At 44.2% G+C, this 18329-nt stretch overlaps 2 protein-coding genes across 3 annotated transcripts in view; one reads left to right on the forward strand and one right to left on the reverse strand.

Annotated features, from left to right (window-relative positions):
- The first annotated feature begins 500 nt into the window (after positions 1 to 500).
- kat8 (K(lysine) acetyltransferase 8) lies at positions 501 to 5170 on the forward strand. Of its 2 annotated transcripts, none has more exons than XM_034540223.1 (11): positions 501 to 964; positions 1287 to 1361; positions 1522 to 1700; positions 1788 to 1841; positions 1955 to 2119; positions 2250 to 2339; positions 2446 to 2586; positions 3144 to 3237; positions 3513 to 3663; positions 3750 to 3904; positions 4829 to 5170. In XM_034540223.1, exons 1-11 carry the CDS (start codon positions 643 to 645, stop codon positions 4891 to 4893), a joined length of 1491 nt encoding a protein of 496 aa, XP_034396114.1. In that variant the 5' UTR covers positions 501 to 642; the 3' UTR covers positions 4894 to 5170. The 2 variants fall into 2 exon arrangements, with proteins under 2 accessions (XP_034396114.1, XP_034396113.1); XM_034540222.1 differs by lacking the exon at positions 4829 to 5170 and adding an exon at positions 4328 to 4431 and having other exon boundaries at positions 518 to 964.
- Positions 5171 to 10613: 5443 nt separating this feature from the next.
- Positions 10614 to 18329, reverse strand: part of LOC117735543 (xylosyltransferase 1-like) — a 25660-nt gene continuing 17944 nt past the window's right edge. Inside the window, exons 5-11 of the mRNA XM_034540220.1 lie at positions 18283 to 18329; positions 17445 to 17661; positions 16807 to 16983; positions 14489 to 14757; positions 13011 to 13206; positions 12592 to 12928; positions 10614 to 11292 (exon numbers count right to left, since the gene is read on the reverse strand). The exon at positions 18283 to 18329 is cut by the window's right edge and continues 34 nt beyond it. Coding sequence (XP_034396111.1) covers positions 10970 to 11292; positions 12592 to 12928; positions 13011 to 13206; positions 14489 to 14757; positions 16807 to 16983; positions 17445 to 17661; positions 18283 to 18329 — 1566 coding nt within the window. The 3' untranslated portion in view covers positions 10614 to 10969. The remainder of the gene's footprint in view (positions 11293 to 12591; positions 12929 to 13010; positions 13207 to 14488; positions 14758 to 16806; positions 16984 to 17444; positions 17662 to 18282) is intronic.

Here is an 18329-nt window from a genome sequence, read left to right on the forward strand (position 1 = left end):
TATCTTAACTCATCAAGGATTATTATCAACATCACCGTCATTATTATTGACCAATGCCACCATTATTATTAACAATATTATAATTATCATCATCATTATTATTATCATGACCAATGCCACAATTATTATTAACAATATTATAATTATCATTATTATTATCATGACCAATGCCACAATTATTATTAACAATATTATTATTATCATCATCACCAACGTCATCATTATTATTATCATGACCAATGCCACCGTTATTATTAACAATATTATCATTATCATCATTATTATTATTATCATGACCAATGCCACAATTATTATTAACAATATTATAATTATCATCATTATTATTATCATGACCAATGCCACCGTTATTATTAACAATATTATCATTATCATCATCACCAACGTCATCATTATTATTATATAAAAAAATACAAGAATCTTCAAACACCGTGAAGCCTCATGGGAGATGTAGTTCTTGAATATTAAAGCGTCGCATCCTGGGAGGAAACTACGTTTCGCCGGCCGCCATCTTGGCTTTTTCTGTTTTTTCTGCCCGTCTTCCTCGCTGGAGTCCGGCCCCTCGGAGACTCTGCGCAGGTTCGCAGCGGCGTGTTGTTGTTTTCAAAGCGACCCGCCGAGGTTATGATGACGGGCGGGACCGAGTTTCACAAGAACTACAACAGCAGCAAGGACCCCGAGACCCGAATGGACGCGGACCTGGACTCGAGTCACATGGGGAGCGAGCGCGGCGACCTGGACGGCGGCGTCCCGGCGGCGTGCTCCTCTAACGGCAGCGGCGGGGAGGAGGACGAGGCGGAGGCCCTCGGCCGTTTGAGAGAAGCCAGGGGCTCGAGTAGTCACCACGCCCCGGACGGAGGCGAGGTGTTCTGCGGCGGCAGGGAGCAGGAGGTGTCGGTCGAAATCGGAGAGACGTATTTATGTCAACGAGCCGACAAGACATGGCGTGAGTGTCACTCGGTTTATCGGGTTCTTCCTCGTGTTTTGGGGGTAATAAATGCCCGCTGCTGACACCATAACAGTGCGATGCTAATTCCAACAAGTTGACATTTCAGCTGAGTAAAAATGGACCCACGTTGCATGTTCTTTGAGCACTATGAGGTTGCCTCAACACGCACCAAGTCCCCCCTTTTCACAAGCGAATTAACCATTAAGTACAATCACATTGGTATTGAAGTCGCGTGACTCTGAATGGAGTTTGTATCTGACAGAAAAACCCGTGAAAGTCCTCCGGTGCATTTCCCTGATGGCTGCTTCTCTGTTTTCAGACACGGCGGAGGTCATTCAGTCCCGGCTGAACGAGCAGGAGGGAAGAGAGGAGTTCTATGTGCACTACGTGGGATGTGAGTCCATGGCTAGTTCTTCATGTTCATGAACGCAGTGCACAATAAGCCCATGACATCATCAATATTCCCTATACGTCTCCACCCTGATGCCGTCCCTCCGTCCGCCCTACATCTTTAACACGGACCTCCTCCTCTTCTCCTCTTTTTGGCTTTGCAGTCAACCGGCGCCTCGACGAATGGGTGGGCAAGGCCCGCCTGGCGCTCACCAAGACGGTGAAGGACGCGGTGAGGAAGAGCGTGGAGATCGGCATCGTCGGGGATTTGGGCGAACAGCCCGAACGGAAGATCACCCGCAACCAGAAGCGCAAGCACGACGAGATCAACCACGTGCAGAAGGTGGAGACGCCGCCCCCGTCGCGCGGTCGCGGTCACGGTTGACGTTCATCTAAACGGAGGCTTTTCCCCTTTCTTTTTTTTTTGCAGACGTACGCAGAGATGGACCCGACGACAGCCGCCCTGGAGAAGGAGCACGAGGCGGTACGGCGGAGCGCTCTTTGGGTCCGGCCGCGTGCCGACCGCTACGTCGTGTTGGGTCCAACTGGCGTTCGTATTTAACTCCTTCAATGTTGTACCCGCCCCCCTTCCCTCAGATCACCAAAGTAAAATATGTAGACAAGATCCAGATCGGGAACTTCGAGATCGACGCCTGGTACTTCTCGCCGTTTCCCGAAGACTACGGCAAGCAGCCCAAGCTGTGGATCTGCGAGTACTGCCTTAAATACATGAAGTACGAGAAGACCTTCAGACACCACCTGGTCAGTGCAGCTTTCACCTGAGGAGGGAGAGGCCATGGTGTTTACGTGGTTAATAACAAGACAACAACAATAAAAACACATGAATTAAGTCTGCGGCGGAAGTTTGACCCTTTGACCTCTCCGTCCTCAGTCCCACTGTCAGTGGAAACAGCCTCCAGGCAAAGAGATCTACAGAAGAAGCAACATCTCCGTGTTTGAAGTGGACGGGCGGGACCACAAGGTGAGTCCACCTGGCAACTCTAACGCTGATTCCCATTGGTCGATTCTGTCGGATGGTTTTGGTGGCCGTGTTGTTCATCGTTGTGATTCATTGTCTTTGTTTGCAGATCTACTGTCAAAATCTTTGTCTTCTAGCGAAACTGTTTCTGGACCACAAGACGCTTTATTTCGACGTGGAGCCGTTTATCTTCTACATCCTCACGGAGGTCAACAAGCAGGGGGCGCACATCGTGGGCTACTTCTCCAAGGTGAGACTCGTGGGTCCTGTCTGGTTAACGCAGACCGCTGTAAAGCATTTTAAAATAATAATTATATCAATAATAATTCAAACCTGCTTGACCGAATAGTTCAAAGCTTCATTCATAACATTGACAATCAGATTCCAATTTAACATTCAAATGCATCTTTGCCTGTCTGTTCATTTTCCACATAGTTGCAGATAAAAATCAGGCGACACTGATATTATTATTATTATTATTATTATTATTATTATTATTATTATTATTATTTGTAAAAATAGATTCTAGTGGTGCCTGGCAACATTTATTGGAAAAGGTTAGATGTTGTCATTTCCAAATATTCACAAACCACATTATGTATATTTAATAAATAAAACAAAATTATAGCTTTGATATCATACATAATAAATGTATATATAATTTATATATATATATATATATATATATATATATATATATATATATATATAAATATAATTCATAACGAGGCCACTGAACCTGTCTCTAAAGGTTGGACTCTGACCGATGTGCGTCTGAGCTTCTGCGCCCCTGGTTTTGTCTTGCAGGAGAAGGAGTCTCCAGACGGGAACAACGTGGCGTGTATTCTCACGCTGCCTCCGTACCAACGCAGAGGCTACGGGAAGTTCCTCATCGCTTTTAGTGAGTCACCAGCATTCTGTTAATCATCATAATAATAATGATAATAAGCCCATTTACTGCCCAGGTTAATAGATAGTCATGTGACCAAAGTTACACTTTAATGATAGTGGCCAAAAAACAAATGAACTGAAACGAAGAGAAAAAAAGTGAATTTTGATTACATTTAAAATAGATTACCGTAGATCACAGGATGCAAACTGGGTGGAGGGTACTTCATTCTAGAGTGGTGGGACACGTGGATGACCCCCCCCACCACACACACACACCTGTTTCAGGTTACGAGCTGTCGAAGCTGGAGAGTGCAGTCGGCTCTCCAGAGAAGCCGCTGTCAGACCTGGGGAAGCTGAGCTACAGGAGCTACTGGTCCTGGGTCCTGCTGGAGATCCTGAGGGACTTCAGAGGGACGCTGTCCATCAAAGACCTCAGGTAGAGAGAGAGAGAGAGACACACACTCACACACACACACACACACACACACACACCACTCACCCCCCCCCCCTCTCTGTCCCCAGCCAGATGACCAGCATCACACAGAGTGACATCATCAGCACGCTGCAGTCGCTCAACATGGTGAAGTACTGGAAAGGTCAGCATGTCATCTGTGTGACGCCCAAACTGGTGGAGGAGCACCTGAAGAGCGCCCAGTACAAGAAACCACCAATCACAGGTGAGTCCGGACATTTTAGATTTCACATTGATTTTTATATATATATATATATATATATATATATATATTTGTTTTATTCACTAATCTTCAACTTGAACAACAATAAAAATTAAACGTTAAAAAAAATTAGGAGCTAGGACCCGAAAATGGAATGAATTTACACCGCTTTGATTATCATAGTGCTGAGAAGATGATGATAAATAAGTGTCCATTTTTCATGTTTTTATTTTATTTGATAGATCCAACAATTGTCACATAAAATATTTCTCCATATTGAGTGTTTACATAATGTTTTCCCTCATTGCCCTTCAAAAAGACAATATTCCTATGAAGCTGTTTACGTGACTAATTAAAATGAATTTTCCACTACTACTCAGATTAAGGTAAAAATGTTTAAATCATTTAATTTCCCTCCTTTTCCAGCTGGTGAACCCTCGCTGTCAGCAGGCTTTTCTTTATGCCATAAAAACCCTGAATTGTGTATGTGTCCAAAGAAAGTTGCTATAACCTGAATAATATATAACTGTGTGTATATATATATATGTATATGTGTTTTTTTTTAAATATATATATATATATATATATATATTATAAAATATAATATATATTTTTATATATAACATTTTTTTTGGGAATGACGTCTAATTCTGTTTTATATATCCAAACGGAATCAAATTCAGAATGATAGTAAATCATCAGTGTGCGCGCACATTCCTCCAAGACGATGATGTCATCTGCTGCCTTTGTGATCACGTTCTTTGAGTCAGCTGCTTGTGATGTCCTCGGCTCGTTAACCACAATTGATTAATTTGGCGTATTTTATTGAGATGGGTTTAAGTGTCAGAAGGACAGAAGACAGACGTCTGCTCGTTTCTTCTTCTGTGGTTCACCCCTCTCTCTCCTCTGTGGTTTGTCTCCCCCTAGTGGACACTATGTGTTTGAAGTGGGCGCCCCCCAAAAACAAACAGGTCAAGATGTCCAAGAAGTGAGAGGCGGCGGCACGCGTCCAGTTTTTATATCGTCTGCCAAGCTCCCCGTTGTGTCCTCACCTCCAACCAGCTGCTGTCCTGAACCCTCGTTGTAAATAGTCATTAGTAGCATCTGTCGGTATTTTCTTAAAATATGTCAACAAACTAAAACTGACGTGTCCTTCTTTCTTGAGCGTGAAAAGTCCAACATCCTCTTTTCAACACGTTTGTGTACGGAGAATAATCTGTCGGTAAATTCAACTGTTGTTATTATTATTATAAATTGTTTTAACCATCATCTTTAATCTTTAAACGCAGCATTTTGTCGAAGATTGTGTCTCTTTCTGTCACAGCAGATGTTCAGTTTTTCTCTTACGGCCGCGTCCCATTCGGTTGTAGTCCCAGGGCTCTGACACCGATGAAGCTAAATGGAACGGAGCCCTGTCCCATTCGGTTGTAGTCCCAGGGCTCTGACACTGATGAAGCTAAATGGAACGGAGCCGCGTCCCATTCGGTTGTAGTCCCAGGGCTCTGACATCGATGAAGCTAAATGGAACGGAGCCCTGTCCCATTCGGTTGTAGTCCCAGGGCTCTGACACCGATGAAGCTAAATGGAACGGAGCCCTGTCCCATTCGGTTGTAGTCCCAGGGCTCTGACATCGATGAAGCTAAATGGAACGGAGCCCTGTCCCATTCGGTTGTAGTCCCAGGGCTCTGACATCGATGAAGCTAAATGGAACGGAGCCCTGTCCCATTCGGTTGTAGTCCCAGGGCTCTGACACCGATGAAGCTAAATGGAACGGAGCCGCGTCCCATTCGGTTGTAGTCCCAGGGCTCTGACACCGATGAAGCTAAATGGAACGGAGCCGCGTCCCATTCGGTTGTAGTCCCAGGGCTCTGACACCGATGAAGCTAAATGGAACGGAGCCCTGTCCCATTCGGTTGTAGTCCTAGGGCTCTGACACCGATGAAGCTAAATGGAACGGAGCCCTGTCCCATTCGGTTGTAGTCCCAGGGCTCTGACACCGATGAAGCTAAATGGAACGGAGCCATTCTGTTCTGGAGTCATGTGACGTGCTTTTTCGTACATTTAGAGAAATGCAGGAGTCAAAACAAATAATCATAGCGTGATCTTCATATTGTTAAAATATATTTTTTTGTTCCCCAAAATAAAATAAATAAACCACCAGGTTTAATACAGAAATGGCATCAAGGCGTGTCTATAAACTGACCACTAGAGGGCGGCAGTGCACCGAGTCTGACCACAGATCAGTTATTATCTCCTCAAAAGACCTCATCTGAAAATTTCTTTCATAAGTTTGATACTGTGATTTATGATTGTGAGCACTATTGTTCTTGTTTCTTTTATTAAGGAGCCTTAATTGATCTACTTTATTCCCCCAATAGAGTAAAACAACTAAAGTGAACTAGATTTAACTAAATACTTTTGATATAGTAAATATTCATTTGCTTGGCAGAGATGAAATGATGCAGGATGAACGATATCAAACACGATTCACTAGCGGCATATTTTCAACAGTAAACCTTAAAGTTAAAATCAAAAAATATATTTAAAAAAAATCACATTTATTACTACATATATATTAATTTATATATATATATATTAATTTATATATATAATTAATCTATTTATAGATATATATATATATCTTTATATTTATTTATATATATTAATTTATATATATATGTATTTATAAATGTATTTATATATTATATTACTTACACAGAATGTATGTGTGTGTGTGTGTTTTCATTGGAGTCGGTTGCTCTGCCTCCACACATAGTCAGCTGCCTGTCATCGATCAGCTGACTCATCGATTAACTGCCTGTCATCGATCAGCTGTATTGATGATTTTTGTTGTTGTTGTATCCCTGTCAATAAATCCCATTTAAAAAGACCAGAAGCAACAACGTGAGAGAATCTTTAAAGACTGGAAATAGTGACTTCGATGGGGACTATTTGTAGCGGCGGATGAATCCACATGTGGTGTTTTAGTGGAGTCTCAGACACTAAATGCTCGTTGTTGCTCCGGCTCTTTTATCTGTGATAACCGGACCGTCGTGACGTCACAGACTGAAGTTCATTTCTTCCACGTGCTGCTTCCGGGAAACTGGTGTTTGCCCTCAAGTCTACTTTATGAAGTTTAAATATAGAGGTCTCATCGGCTCCGCCCACTTTCCATGAATTTTGATTTAGTGGCTCAGTGATCACCGTTTATAAACCCTTTGATTTCACTGCAGCCATATTATTATATATCTATATATTACATTTAAAGATCGAAATACAAACAGTTTTTTCCTACAATCTCTAGTTGCACAAATCTAAAGTAGTAATACACTGATGTACAAATATATATACATATATACACATATACATATAAATAAATAAGTCCTAACATTCTTAAGTATTAATACAAGTATATTTACATAACGTATGACATATAAATATACTTGTACATTAGTGGATTAATTTAACTGACGCCTCATTGCATATAAAGACATATTCTGTTTAATTAAATAATGATACTTTTTAATCTGATTTTATCTGCAAAGTAAATCTAGCTGTCAAATAATTGTCATAAAAAGTATAAAGCACCTCAAAATGATGGGAATCACCGAGGAAAGTGCAAGAACCTTAATCATGTACTCCAAAGTTTCCTCCGATTTTATTGGAGGCCCCTGAACCCCTCACAGTATACCTGCTCATGAGTGTGAAATGAATTGCTCGGGCACAACATAAAGGGAGATTCAGTTTTATTTTCCAAAAATTGTACTTCAAAACCTCGACGGTCATTTATAAGGCATTCACAACTATTCTGTTCTCACTTTTTCTTTTGTTTTTTGGACATTTGAGAGTTTCTGATGGTTTCAGAGAGGATTTCCTACAACAGGCCACAGCTAAGGCACAGCACTCCTCCCACGGAGAGAGAGATAAACCAACAGGCTGGAAAGGAACACAATAGACCGGCACTGGATGAGGAAGAAACGGCATTAAAGTGATGAAAAGCTGCAGAATGTGAAGACTTTAGTCTAATAATCAAAACTCCTTTTTAAAATCATCACATCATGAAATCTCTTTCTGAACTTTCTGTCTTTGTAATTAAAATAAAGAAAACCAGCGTAGACCCCGGTAACGCCTCTGCATCATCACGTGTTTACAATCCTTTTAAAAACTACATTTAATAAAACAATGCTTTCACCTCGACTCCCTCGTCAAATAGAAAACACAGATGGGACTCCAAAGGGCTCCTCACGCCCATCTCAACTTAAACAGGGACAGACAATAAAAGAAATATTTTTTAAAAAGAAAGATGAAGATAATAAATAATGTTTAAACTTCATGATTAAAGTGAATCTGGCTGGCATCTGTGAAAATAATCTTTTTAAAAAAATGTAAGACTTTACGATGCAAACGACTGACGTGTTAAATAAATCATTTTGCAGCACAACAATATGAATTAATTTACATTTGTTGGATTTCCAGTGAAGAAAACCCCCCAAAAAAGGAGTTAAAAGCTGATAAAAAATAATGCCACGAAAGAAGAGCTCTCCATATCTCAGCTTCTCTGTGCAGGCTGTTTGTTTGTTTGTTTGTTTGTTTGTTTCTTTACGGAGAACATGACCTTTTTATCATTTTATCATTTTGTTTGAAAAGTGCAATTCAGTTATATTTGATGCCTTATGAACATCTGTGAAGTTAAAAAGTAATACTTCCATGTTTTGTGAGAATTATATTTATTTGCTTTCTTCTCATGTTTGAATGATTAGCTTAGCTTAGCATAAAGACTGGAGCCAGGGGGAGGCGGCTAGCCTGACTCTTTATGTGATGGGATGCTATACCAGCACACCTGAAGCTCATTTATTCTCATTGTATGTATGTATATATATATTTACACACACATGGAAGGAAATCTGGCAAACGTTTGTTAAATGAGATTCTTATGAAAAGAGGTTTTAAATCTCTTTTGCAGTTTTTTTGATAATAAACAGTAATAATCAACTTTTAAAACACCTTAAGTACAAAGATCTTCTGCTTTTTATTGAGTTTATATCACAAATGAAATCCCTTTTGGGTCTCGGTGCCCAGACACTAACTGTACAAATATGGATTTGTAAACACTTGATTCAGAAACAAAGGCAAACTAATCGCTGCAAATATCAGCATATCAAATATTAGTCGCCGACTAAAACAAACAAACAAAGAAAAGTGTTTTATATAAACTTCTGAATAAATAAAGTCTCAGTTTCTTACTGCAAAGAGCAGATAAAATGTGTGTAAAGTGACATCAAATCAAAGAGGGGGAGGAGACTCTGCGTCAGGGGGAGGAGCTACAGTCTGATTGGTTGGAAGTATCCGAGTACCTTTTTAACTAAAGTACAATTCTAAAAGGTACCGCGGCGACAAATATGTTGTACTCTGCATCTATCAGACATATTTACTGGTTACTTTTCATATTTTTTACCCAAAAATACAGCAGCGATTTTATTAAATATGACACATTTTCACTATCGTTAACATTAATTAATTACAGGGAATTAAAACATGGTGAAGGTTACTGACAATCATCTTAATGGTGAAATGGTTTCATGTAATAGTTTCATCTTGAAGGATTTCTGCTTCTTTTTTTAAAAAGCAAAATAAATGGCTGTTTTTAAAATTGATTTTTTTTTAGCTGCAATTGTTTCCGATGTGCGAAGAAGTTAACTGTTGATTTATAATTATAATATAAAAATAATGCCGGCTTGTCAACGGTCTTCTTCACTAAGCGCCTGAATCCTAGAAAACTTTTCATTTTGTTGCCTTTTTTTTAACCGATTTCAACCTCTTGAGTCGTAAATAAAATAAATTCATAAACATAATTTATAACTTTAAAGCCTGGATCAAAGTTTTGGGCCTAAGAATGAGAAAGTATGCCCTCTCACTCGCACACCGTGACCCCAGGGACAAGAGGTATAGAGTGACACACACACACACACACACACACACACACACACACACACACACACACACACACACACACACACACACACACACACACACACACACACACACACACACACACACACACACACACACACACACACACACACACACACACACACACACACACACACACACACACACGTCGTCGCCTCCAAAGTTTGATTCATCCATTTTTCTTTCACTTCGACGTTGCACAAACTTTAAATAAATAAATACGAGACACACATCAGCCGTGTGCCTTCCTTCATGTGTTCCTCTGGATCACTTTTCCGGTCCACTTTCTTCTGGTCCACTTTCTCTGGTCCACTTTCTCCGGTCCACTTTTTCCGGCCCACTTTCTTCTGGACCACTTCCTCTGGTCCACTCCCTCTGGACCACTTTCTTATGGACCACTTCCTCTGGTCCACTTCCTCCGGTCCACTTTCTTCTGGACCACTTCCTCTGGACCACTTCCTCCGGTCCACTTCCTCTGGACCACTTTCTTATGGACCACTTCCTCTGGACCACTTCCTCCGGTCCACTTCCTCTGGACCACTTTTTCCGGTCCACTTTCTTCTGGACCACTTCCTCCAGTCCACTTTCTCTGGACCACTTTTTCCGGTCCACCTCCTCTGGTTCACTTTTTCCGGTCCACTTTCTTATGGTCCACTTCCTCTGGACCACTTTTTCCGGTCCACTTTCTCTGGACCACTTCCTCCGGTCCACTTCCTCTGGACCACTTTTTCCGGTCCACTTCCTCTGGACCACTTCCTCCGGTCCACTTCCTCTGGACCACTTTTTCCGGTCCACTTTCTTCTGGACCACTTCCTCCAGTCCACTTTCTCTGGACCACTTTTTCCGGTCCACCTCCTCTGGTTCACTTTTTCCGGTCCACTTTCTTATGGTCCACTTCCTCTGGACCACTTTTTCCGGTCCACTTTCTCTGGACCACTTCCTCCGGTCCACTTCCTCTGGACCACTTTTTCCGGTCCACTTTCTCTGGACCACTTCCTCCGGTCCACTTCCTCCGGTCCACTTCCTCTGGACCACTTTTTCCGGTCCACTTTCTTATGGACCACTTCCTCTGGTCCACTTCCTCTGGTCCACTTCCTGCTACCTGATCCGCCCGTCGTCTCTGGGCGGGCTCAGTTGGGACTTGGTGTCGGGGCTGGCCGAGCTCCAGCCGGTGTGAGGGCAGCGCTGCATGACGGGGCAGGCGCTGGGGCCCATGGAGCAGACGTCCGAGGCCGACCAGTGGCCCTCCAGCAGCCGGTCCAGCCAGCGGCGCAGCGGCGCCCCCGTCAGGCCGGCGTTGGCCTCGGCCTCCTCCACGGCGCCCAGGCTCACCGGCAGCCGCAGCACCGGGTTCAGGCCGTGGAAGCTCTGCTCCATGTAGGAGTTCCTGGGGGGGCCGCCGTGCAACCGCAGAGCATCCTCTGGATGGGGGGCAAATACAAACATTATAAGAATTATTATAAGAATTATAATAGCAATAGAAACATATGTACCTGGGTTGCTCAGTTTTAGTATTTTTATACAAAACATCAAATATTTTTTTATATTTCTTTTTACAAAAAGAGCTCATATTATTTATTTTTAACTTAATTAAGAAATTCAGGTATTAAAAATTCAGATGGTTTAAAGTTTCTGAGGATTCAGAAAAAAACATCAGTGTGTTGTTGTTGAGATTTACTGTTCCAGCGGTATTAATACTTCATACTTGTAAACAAACACAAACAAACAGTAGGATGAGATCACTTCACTTTCTAACGCCGTACCGGGCTTTACGGGCTAATTCTGATAGAGGTGACCCGGTGTGTGTGTGTGTGTGTGTGTGTGTGTGTATGCACACTATAAATATATGTGTATGTGTGGCGTTGACAGCTGTGACAGGAGGGCCTCTGCTCTGTGTGTGTGTGTGTGTGTGCGTGTGTGTGTGTAACTGTGTGTGTGTGTGTGAGTGCGTGTGTGTATGTGTGTGTGTGTGTGTGACTGTGTGTGTGTGTGACTGTGTGTGTGTGTGTGCGTGTGTGTGTGACTGTGTGTGTGAGAGTGTGTGTGTGGGTGTGCGTGTGTATGTGCGTGTGTGTGTGTGACTGTGCGTGTGTGACTGTGTGTGTGTGTGTGACTGTGTGTGTGTGTGACTGTGTGTGTGTGTGTGTGTGTGTTAGATCTGCTGTTGACATACAAACTACCTGTTTCTACCTGAGTTTCTGCAGGCTGATACTCAACTTACTGACAAATTAAACTAAATATTAATATCAATATTGAAGGAGCATTGGATATATATAAATAAATATATATATACATATATATATATATATATATATATATATATATATATATATATATATATATATATATATATATATTATTCTACTTCCATGTATCCATTCCATACAATATGTTGGATTCATATTAATGTGCATTTAAAGACTCCTTATATGTTGATTAAATATGTATCTGACCGGTGGAGCCTAATAAATGATGAAGGCTACCACCTTATTTCTGCTAATTCTATGTTAAATATTCAAAGTTCTTGTTGTACTTTCCTCATAGTACCATGACCTTACTCAACACGCTGTACTGACTTTTTAATGACATTTTTAGACCTACTGGGACATTTTATAATAACTTTTAATGAGGATATTAGCAATTTGCCAATTGCTGTGTCCCATTTCCCACAATGCCTCACTGCAGTAACTGCACTAAACGAGGGCGTTGGGTTCGCTCACCTTGCAGTACCGGCTGTTGGCGGTGGAACTCGAGCGGCGCCACGACGAAGGAGGTCTGACCCAGCGGGTTCCAGTGGTGCAGAACCCTCAGCACCCACAAGCCGGGCCTCAGCGGCGGGCTGAGCGGGGGCCGGTAGTGGGTGACCTCGGCGGCGGCGTCCACCAGGATGTCGTAGGTGGCGGCGATGACGTTGGTGGGGTCGATCCACACCACGGTGGCCGTCAGGTTGCTCTGGCTGCGGCTCCAGCGCTGCACGGCCACCGGCTCGTCCGTGGGCCCCAGCAGACCCCCCCAGTTCCTGAAGAGACGCTCCTTTGGATCCCAGTCCGCCCCCACCTGAAGAACGGAGACAGGGTCAGGGTTCCTCTGGTGGAGCCACACCCACCTGCATGTGTGTGTGTGTGTGCGTGTGTCTTACCTGGACGTGCTGCAGCCTGTTGGTGGCGGGGGCGGGGCTGGCCAGGGTGAAGTGGTCCTTGGGGGTCACCCAGGTCTCCAGGCTCTCCAGCTGGGTGGAGGCTCGGTTTGTGGCAACGTGCCGCACCAGGTAGCCCTGGAACTGGTCCGACAGGAAGTACAGGTGCACCGACACCGGGTGGTTCATGACGATGAACCTGAGGGAGAGACGTGATCTCTCAGACGTGTTTCAGACATCTGCACATTAAGAGGTTGACATCACGGGTTGAAGGGAACAGAGCGGTCCTGTCACCCCCCCCCATCCCCCCTTCACACACACTTCCCATAATGATGCCCCCACCCATGCTCGGCAATCCCCACCCGAACTCCAAGCACAAGTACCTCCTTGTACCTACTGTGGTCAACACCCCCCCCCCCCCCCCCCCCCCCCTCCCCCCCCCACACACACACACACACACACACACTTTACCTCCACACACACACACACACACACACTTTACCTCCACACACACACACACACACACACACTGGAAACATCCCGTCTGAGCACTGTAGGCTGATTGTGCCTCAGGACAAGCTGCCGTTATCTTGATATTTAATTTGGACTTATAAAAACACACACACACATTTGGTAGACGCCATCGTGACGGTGCAGCTCCTCCCTCAGCAAGCCGAACACACACACTCACACTCACACACACACACACACACACACACACACACACACACACACACACACACACTCTCACACTCTCACACACACACACACACACACACACACACACACACACACTCTCACACACACACACACACACTCACACACACACACACTGTTTGAAATGAATCAAATATTGTATTAACGCTGACGTTGATGGTTCTGTCTCAGGGGGCGGGAGTAGTCTACTTATCTTTGAATGGAGACGACATATAAACCAAAGTGACCTCTTGGTCTACAGACTCTGCAGCCCCTTAAAACCCTCTGGAGCTCCTTAAAACCCTCTGGAGCCCCTTAAACCCATCTGGAGCTCCTTCAAAACCCTCTGGAGCTCTGGAGCCCCATAAACCCCTCTGGAGCCCCTTAAACCCCTCTGGAGCTCCTTAAAACCCCCTGGAGCTCCTTAAACTCCTCTGGAGCTCCTTCAAAACCCCCTGGAGCTCTGGAGCCCCTTAAAACCCTCTGGAGCTCCTTAAAACCCTCTGGAGCTCCTTAAACCCCTCTGGAGCTCCTCAAAACCCTCTGGAGCTCCTTAAAACCCCCTGGAGCCCCTTAAACCCCTCTGGAGCTCCTCAAAACCCTCTGGAGCTCCTCAAAACCCTCTGGAGCCCCTTAAACCCCTCTGGAGCTCTTTAAAAACCCCTGGAGCTCCTTCACAAACCCCTTGAACCACATGAGGAACCCCTTTAATCCTTTCAATTCCCACCCGGTGCCACGGATCTACGAGGATGTAAACCAATAGGTCCACACCCGGATGTGTTTACCTGCAGCTGTTGTCATGGGGATGTCCCTGCAGCGAGCCGGCGGCGCGCGTCAGCCCCATGCGGGCGAAGGCGTGGTGGTGGCTGAGCGCGGAGTCCGACAGGCCGGCGAGGCCGTCCGTCTCCCCCTCGTAGAGGTTCTCCCAGTAGGCGTGGAGGCCCGGCGTGCCCGAGGCGTACGGCCCGAACAGGTAGGAGTCCAGCTGGTTGATGATCTCCTGGCTCACGCTGGCCTCGAACTTCCTGGCGAAGAAGGTGGGTCTGGACGCCTGCTGCGCTCGGAGACACAGGCGTGGTTAAGACCCGCTCGGACCTCCAGCGGAGCGTTCAATACAGACCGTATTTATACAAGTTAACTCGTGGAACCACGGTGGAACCACGGTGGAACCACGGAGTTACAAGTCATGAAAAACAAATAGAAGTTTCACTTCAAAATATGAATAATAAAAAGTGCTTACAGGTTTGAACACAGAGTGATTGTCGGTGAAAAGAGGCGACCTGTTTACAGTAAACAATGATTATTATTAACATTGATTATGGCGTTTGAAGGAACGTAAGGAAATAATCTTTCTGGTTGAAAAAGCACGAAAAGAATGAAAGACTAAAGAATTGTTAGTTTTATCTGACTACTGGACGAAGAGAGGCAGCCCTATGAATAGTGTGTAGGAACATCTATGTCCTGTTTAAACGCTATATACATTAATTAAATTAAAGTCAAAGACGCTTATGAAAAAAAAAGACTAAATATATCCGAGGACCTCGGAAAAAGCAAAAGTCAAATCACAGACGCGCTTTGTCGTCTGGAGAGAGGGGGCGGGCGTAGTCGATGACGTCATCGGGAGGGTGGGGCCTCACCAGAAACCGGGGCCCCCGGCTGGAAACCCCCCCAACCAATGAGAGCCGTGTGGACCGGACCGCCGGTCTTATTCTGGAGCCGTGACCTCACAGCCCGAGGCTAAAGGCAACAGTGGAAACCACTCGATACAGTTGTGTCCTTCAGAGGGAAATGATATTTAAAATGATATTTAAAAAAAGAAGGAGGTCAGGCTCCACGTGAGCCGAGCAGCTGGAGCTTTATTTAATCCAGATTACACAGGTGTGAAGGATGTGTGACCGGGTTGAATGAAGGAAGCGAAGGGTGCTCCGTAGGGTGCTCCGAACCCTCACGGCTCTCCAGCGGGCGAACCCCGGCATTAAGATAATGACACCCTGAGGAGCTCTAAAAATACCGACTGCCATGGAGTCAGCAGCTGTTTCCAGGATCGGCTCCTCTTATAGAAACCGTCGGCAGCTCCACCGCAGGACGCTGTCCTCAGGTCTGTCAGGCGAGCCGAGGGAGCTAACGCTGCGCCGCTAGTTTGTGAACACGGAGCTATTCTGGTCCCCGGGGCCTTCGAGGGGGGGGGGGGGGGGGGGGCATTATCTCCTTGCTTTGCGACTTCCGAGAAGAATAAACCACATCTGTCGTACTTAAATGTCATCGGTCGTGGTGGAAAAGAGATGAAACACAGAGATTCTTATTAATTTAAAGAAATAATCACACAGAAGAAGTTACGGTTGTCGAGCAGTGAAACCAGACCGACTTTCACCATGGTTACGGAGGACATTTAAAGGGCCGGCGTGTAAAGTTTAGGAGGCTCTGTCTGAGGAAATGTCATAATATTCATAACTACGTTCTCCTTTGTGTATAATCCCTTAAATATAATAATCATTGTGTCCTTCATATCTTCTTCACGGGGTCACCGAAATGTTTCTACAGGTGCGTGTGACATCATCAGTGATAAGATAATAAATATATATAAATATAAATATATATATATATATATATATATATATATATATATATATTCCATTCGGTTCGGATATTCCATTAGCCAAGAGGAAGTCGAAGAGGAAGAAGAGGAGAAACAAGATGAGGAAGAAGAGGAAGAAGAGGAGGAGCAAGAAGAAAAGGAAGAAGAAGAGGAAGGAGAGGAGGAACAAGAAGAAGAGGAAGAAGAAGAGGAAGGAGAGGAGGAAAAATATGAAGAAGAAGAGGAAGAGGAGGAACAAGAGAAAGAAGAAGAAGAAGAAGAGGAGGAGCAAGAAGAAAAGGAAGAAGAAGAGGAAGGAGAGGAGGAACAAGAAGAAGAGGAAGAAGAAGAGGAAGGAGAGGAGGAAAAATATGAAGAAGAAGAGGAAAAAGAAGAAGAAGGAGAGGAGGAGCAAGAAGAAGAATATATATATATATATATATATATATATATATATGTGTGTATATATATGTATAAAAAGTCTCTGTGACATCATCAGTGATAATCTCAATACTACAGCAGTGTCACCTGGAAGCGGGGCAGGTCCGAGGGCTTGAAGTCGTTGGGCGAGCAGCCGCACCAGTCCACGATGTGCTTGTACTGGCATTTGCATCCCAGCTTGCGGTTCCAGTTGGTGAGCCTCAGGTTGTTGTCCACCATGGACTCACAGTGGGCGCTGTTCTCCAGCACGGTGTGGAAGAAGGACTGCAGGGGGCAGCACATCTTTTTACTATACTTTATAATAAGTAATAATAGTTTTATTCTGAACTGCGGCATGTTTAGTTTTTCAGGCTTAACTGATTAAATCAAATAGTCAAATAGATTAACCCGAGAATTATAAATATGGAGGAACATGTCACAGGTCTTCAAACTTCTTCTTTTTTCCTCCAACCATCCAAAACTCAAAGATATTTAATTTTACGTCAATACAAGCAGCTCACTTTGGTATTTGAGAAGCTGGATTCAGTCAACGTTTGTTATGTTTACTTGATAAACAACTCAGACAGAATGAAACACACACAAGGTCATAACAAGAAGATTTGTCCCTGAGATGGAGTAGAAGTAAAAAATACCAGAGACACATCGCTCCATGTCCTCCTCTAGGGTGTGTGTGCGTGTGTGTGTGTGTGTGTGTGTGTGTGTGTGTGTGTGTGTGTGTGTGTTACCTCAGCAGGCAGCAGTGTGTAGGCGTAGAAGCGCTTCATGCTGCCCACCAGCTCGTCTCTGGAGTTGACCACATAGTCCACGAAGGGCCGGTTGAGCAGGAACCAATCAGAGCCTCCGTCCACCGCAATGCCTTCTGGGATCTTGCGGTCCCCGAGACGCCACATGTGTGTGTCGCACTCGTAGAAGAGGCGGTCCAGACCCTGTTTACGGATGAAGCTGAGAGGACACACAGTCCAGTGTTCAGTACTGCTGAAGTACTGTGTACTATGTATACTGTGTACTGTGTACTGTGTACTGTATACTGTGTACTGTTTACATGTGTACAGTGTACTGTGTACTGTGTACTGTATACTGTGTACTGTGTACATGTGTACAGTGTACTGTGTACTGTGTATACTGTGTACTGTATACATGTGTACTGTGTACAGTGTATACTGTGTACATGTGTACCGTGTACAGTGTATACTGTGTACTGTGTACTGTGTATACTGTGTACATGTGTACTGTGTACAGTGTATACTGTGTACATGTGTACAGTGTACAGTGTACTGTGTATACTGTGTATACTGTGTACTGTATACATGTGTACTGTGTACAGTGTATACTGTGTACATGTGTACAGTGTACAGTGTACTGTGTATACTGTGTACATGTGTAGAGGAAGAAGGAAGTAACAAGCGGAACAAGAGGAACAAGAGGAAGGAGAGGAAGAAGAGAAAGAAGAAGAGGAAGGAGAGGAAGAAGAGAAAGAAGAAGAGGAAGGAGAGGAAGAAGAAGAGGAACAAGAGGAAGAAGAACAGGAAGGGAAGTGATGAAGAGCGATGAAGACTCTCTCACCGAGCGTTGTCTCTGCCGTGAGATTTGATGAAGTTCATGCCGCGGTA

The sequence above is a fragment of the Cyclopterus lumpus genome, chromosome 8 (assembly GCF_009769545.1).
Source record: "Cyclopterus lumpus isolate fCycLum1 chromosome 8, fCycLum1.pri, whole genome shotgun sequence".
In the NCBI taxonomy this organism is placed as follows: domain Eukaryota; kingdom Metazoa; phylum Chordata; class Actinopteri; order Perciformes; family Cyclopteridae; genus Cyclopterus; species Cyclopterus lumpus.

What these genes read in the sequence shown, in the direction of transcription:
- kat8 (XM_034540222.1), top strand. Translation starts at nt 643, where the DNA reads ATGATGACGGGCGGGACCGAGTTTCACAAGAACTACAACAGCAGCAAG. An exon ending in ACGAGCCGACAAGACATGGC is followed by an intron (nt 965 to 1,286) that starts GTGAGTGTCACT and finishes CTCTGTTTTCAG; the next exon opens with ACACGGCGGAGGTCATTCAG. An exon ending in AGATCAACCACGTGCAGAAG is followed by an intron (nt 1,701 to 1,787) that starts GTGGAGACGCCG and finishes TTTTTTTTGCAG; the next exon opens with ACGTACGCAGAGATGGACCC.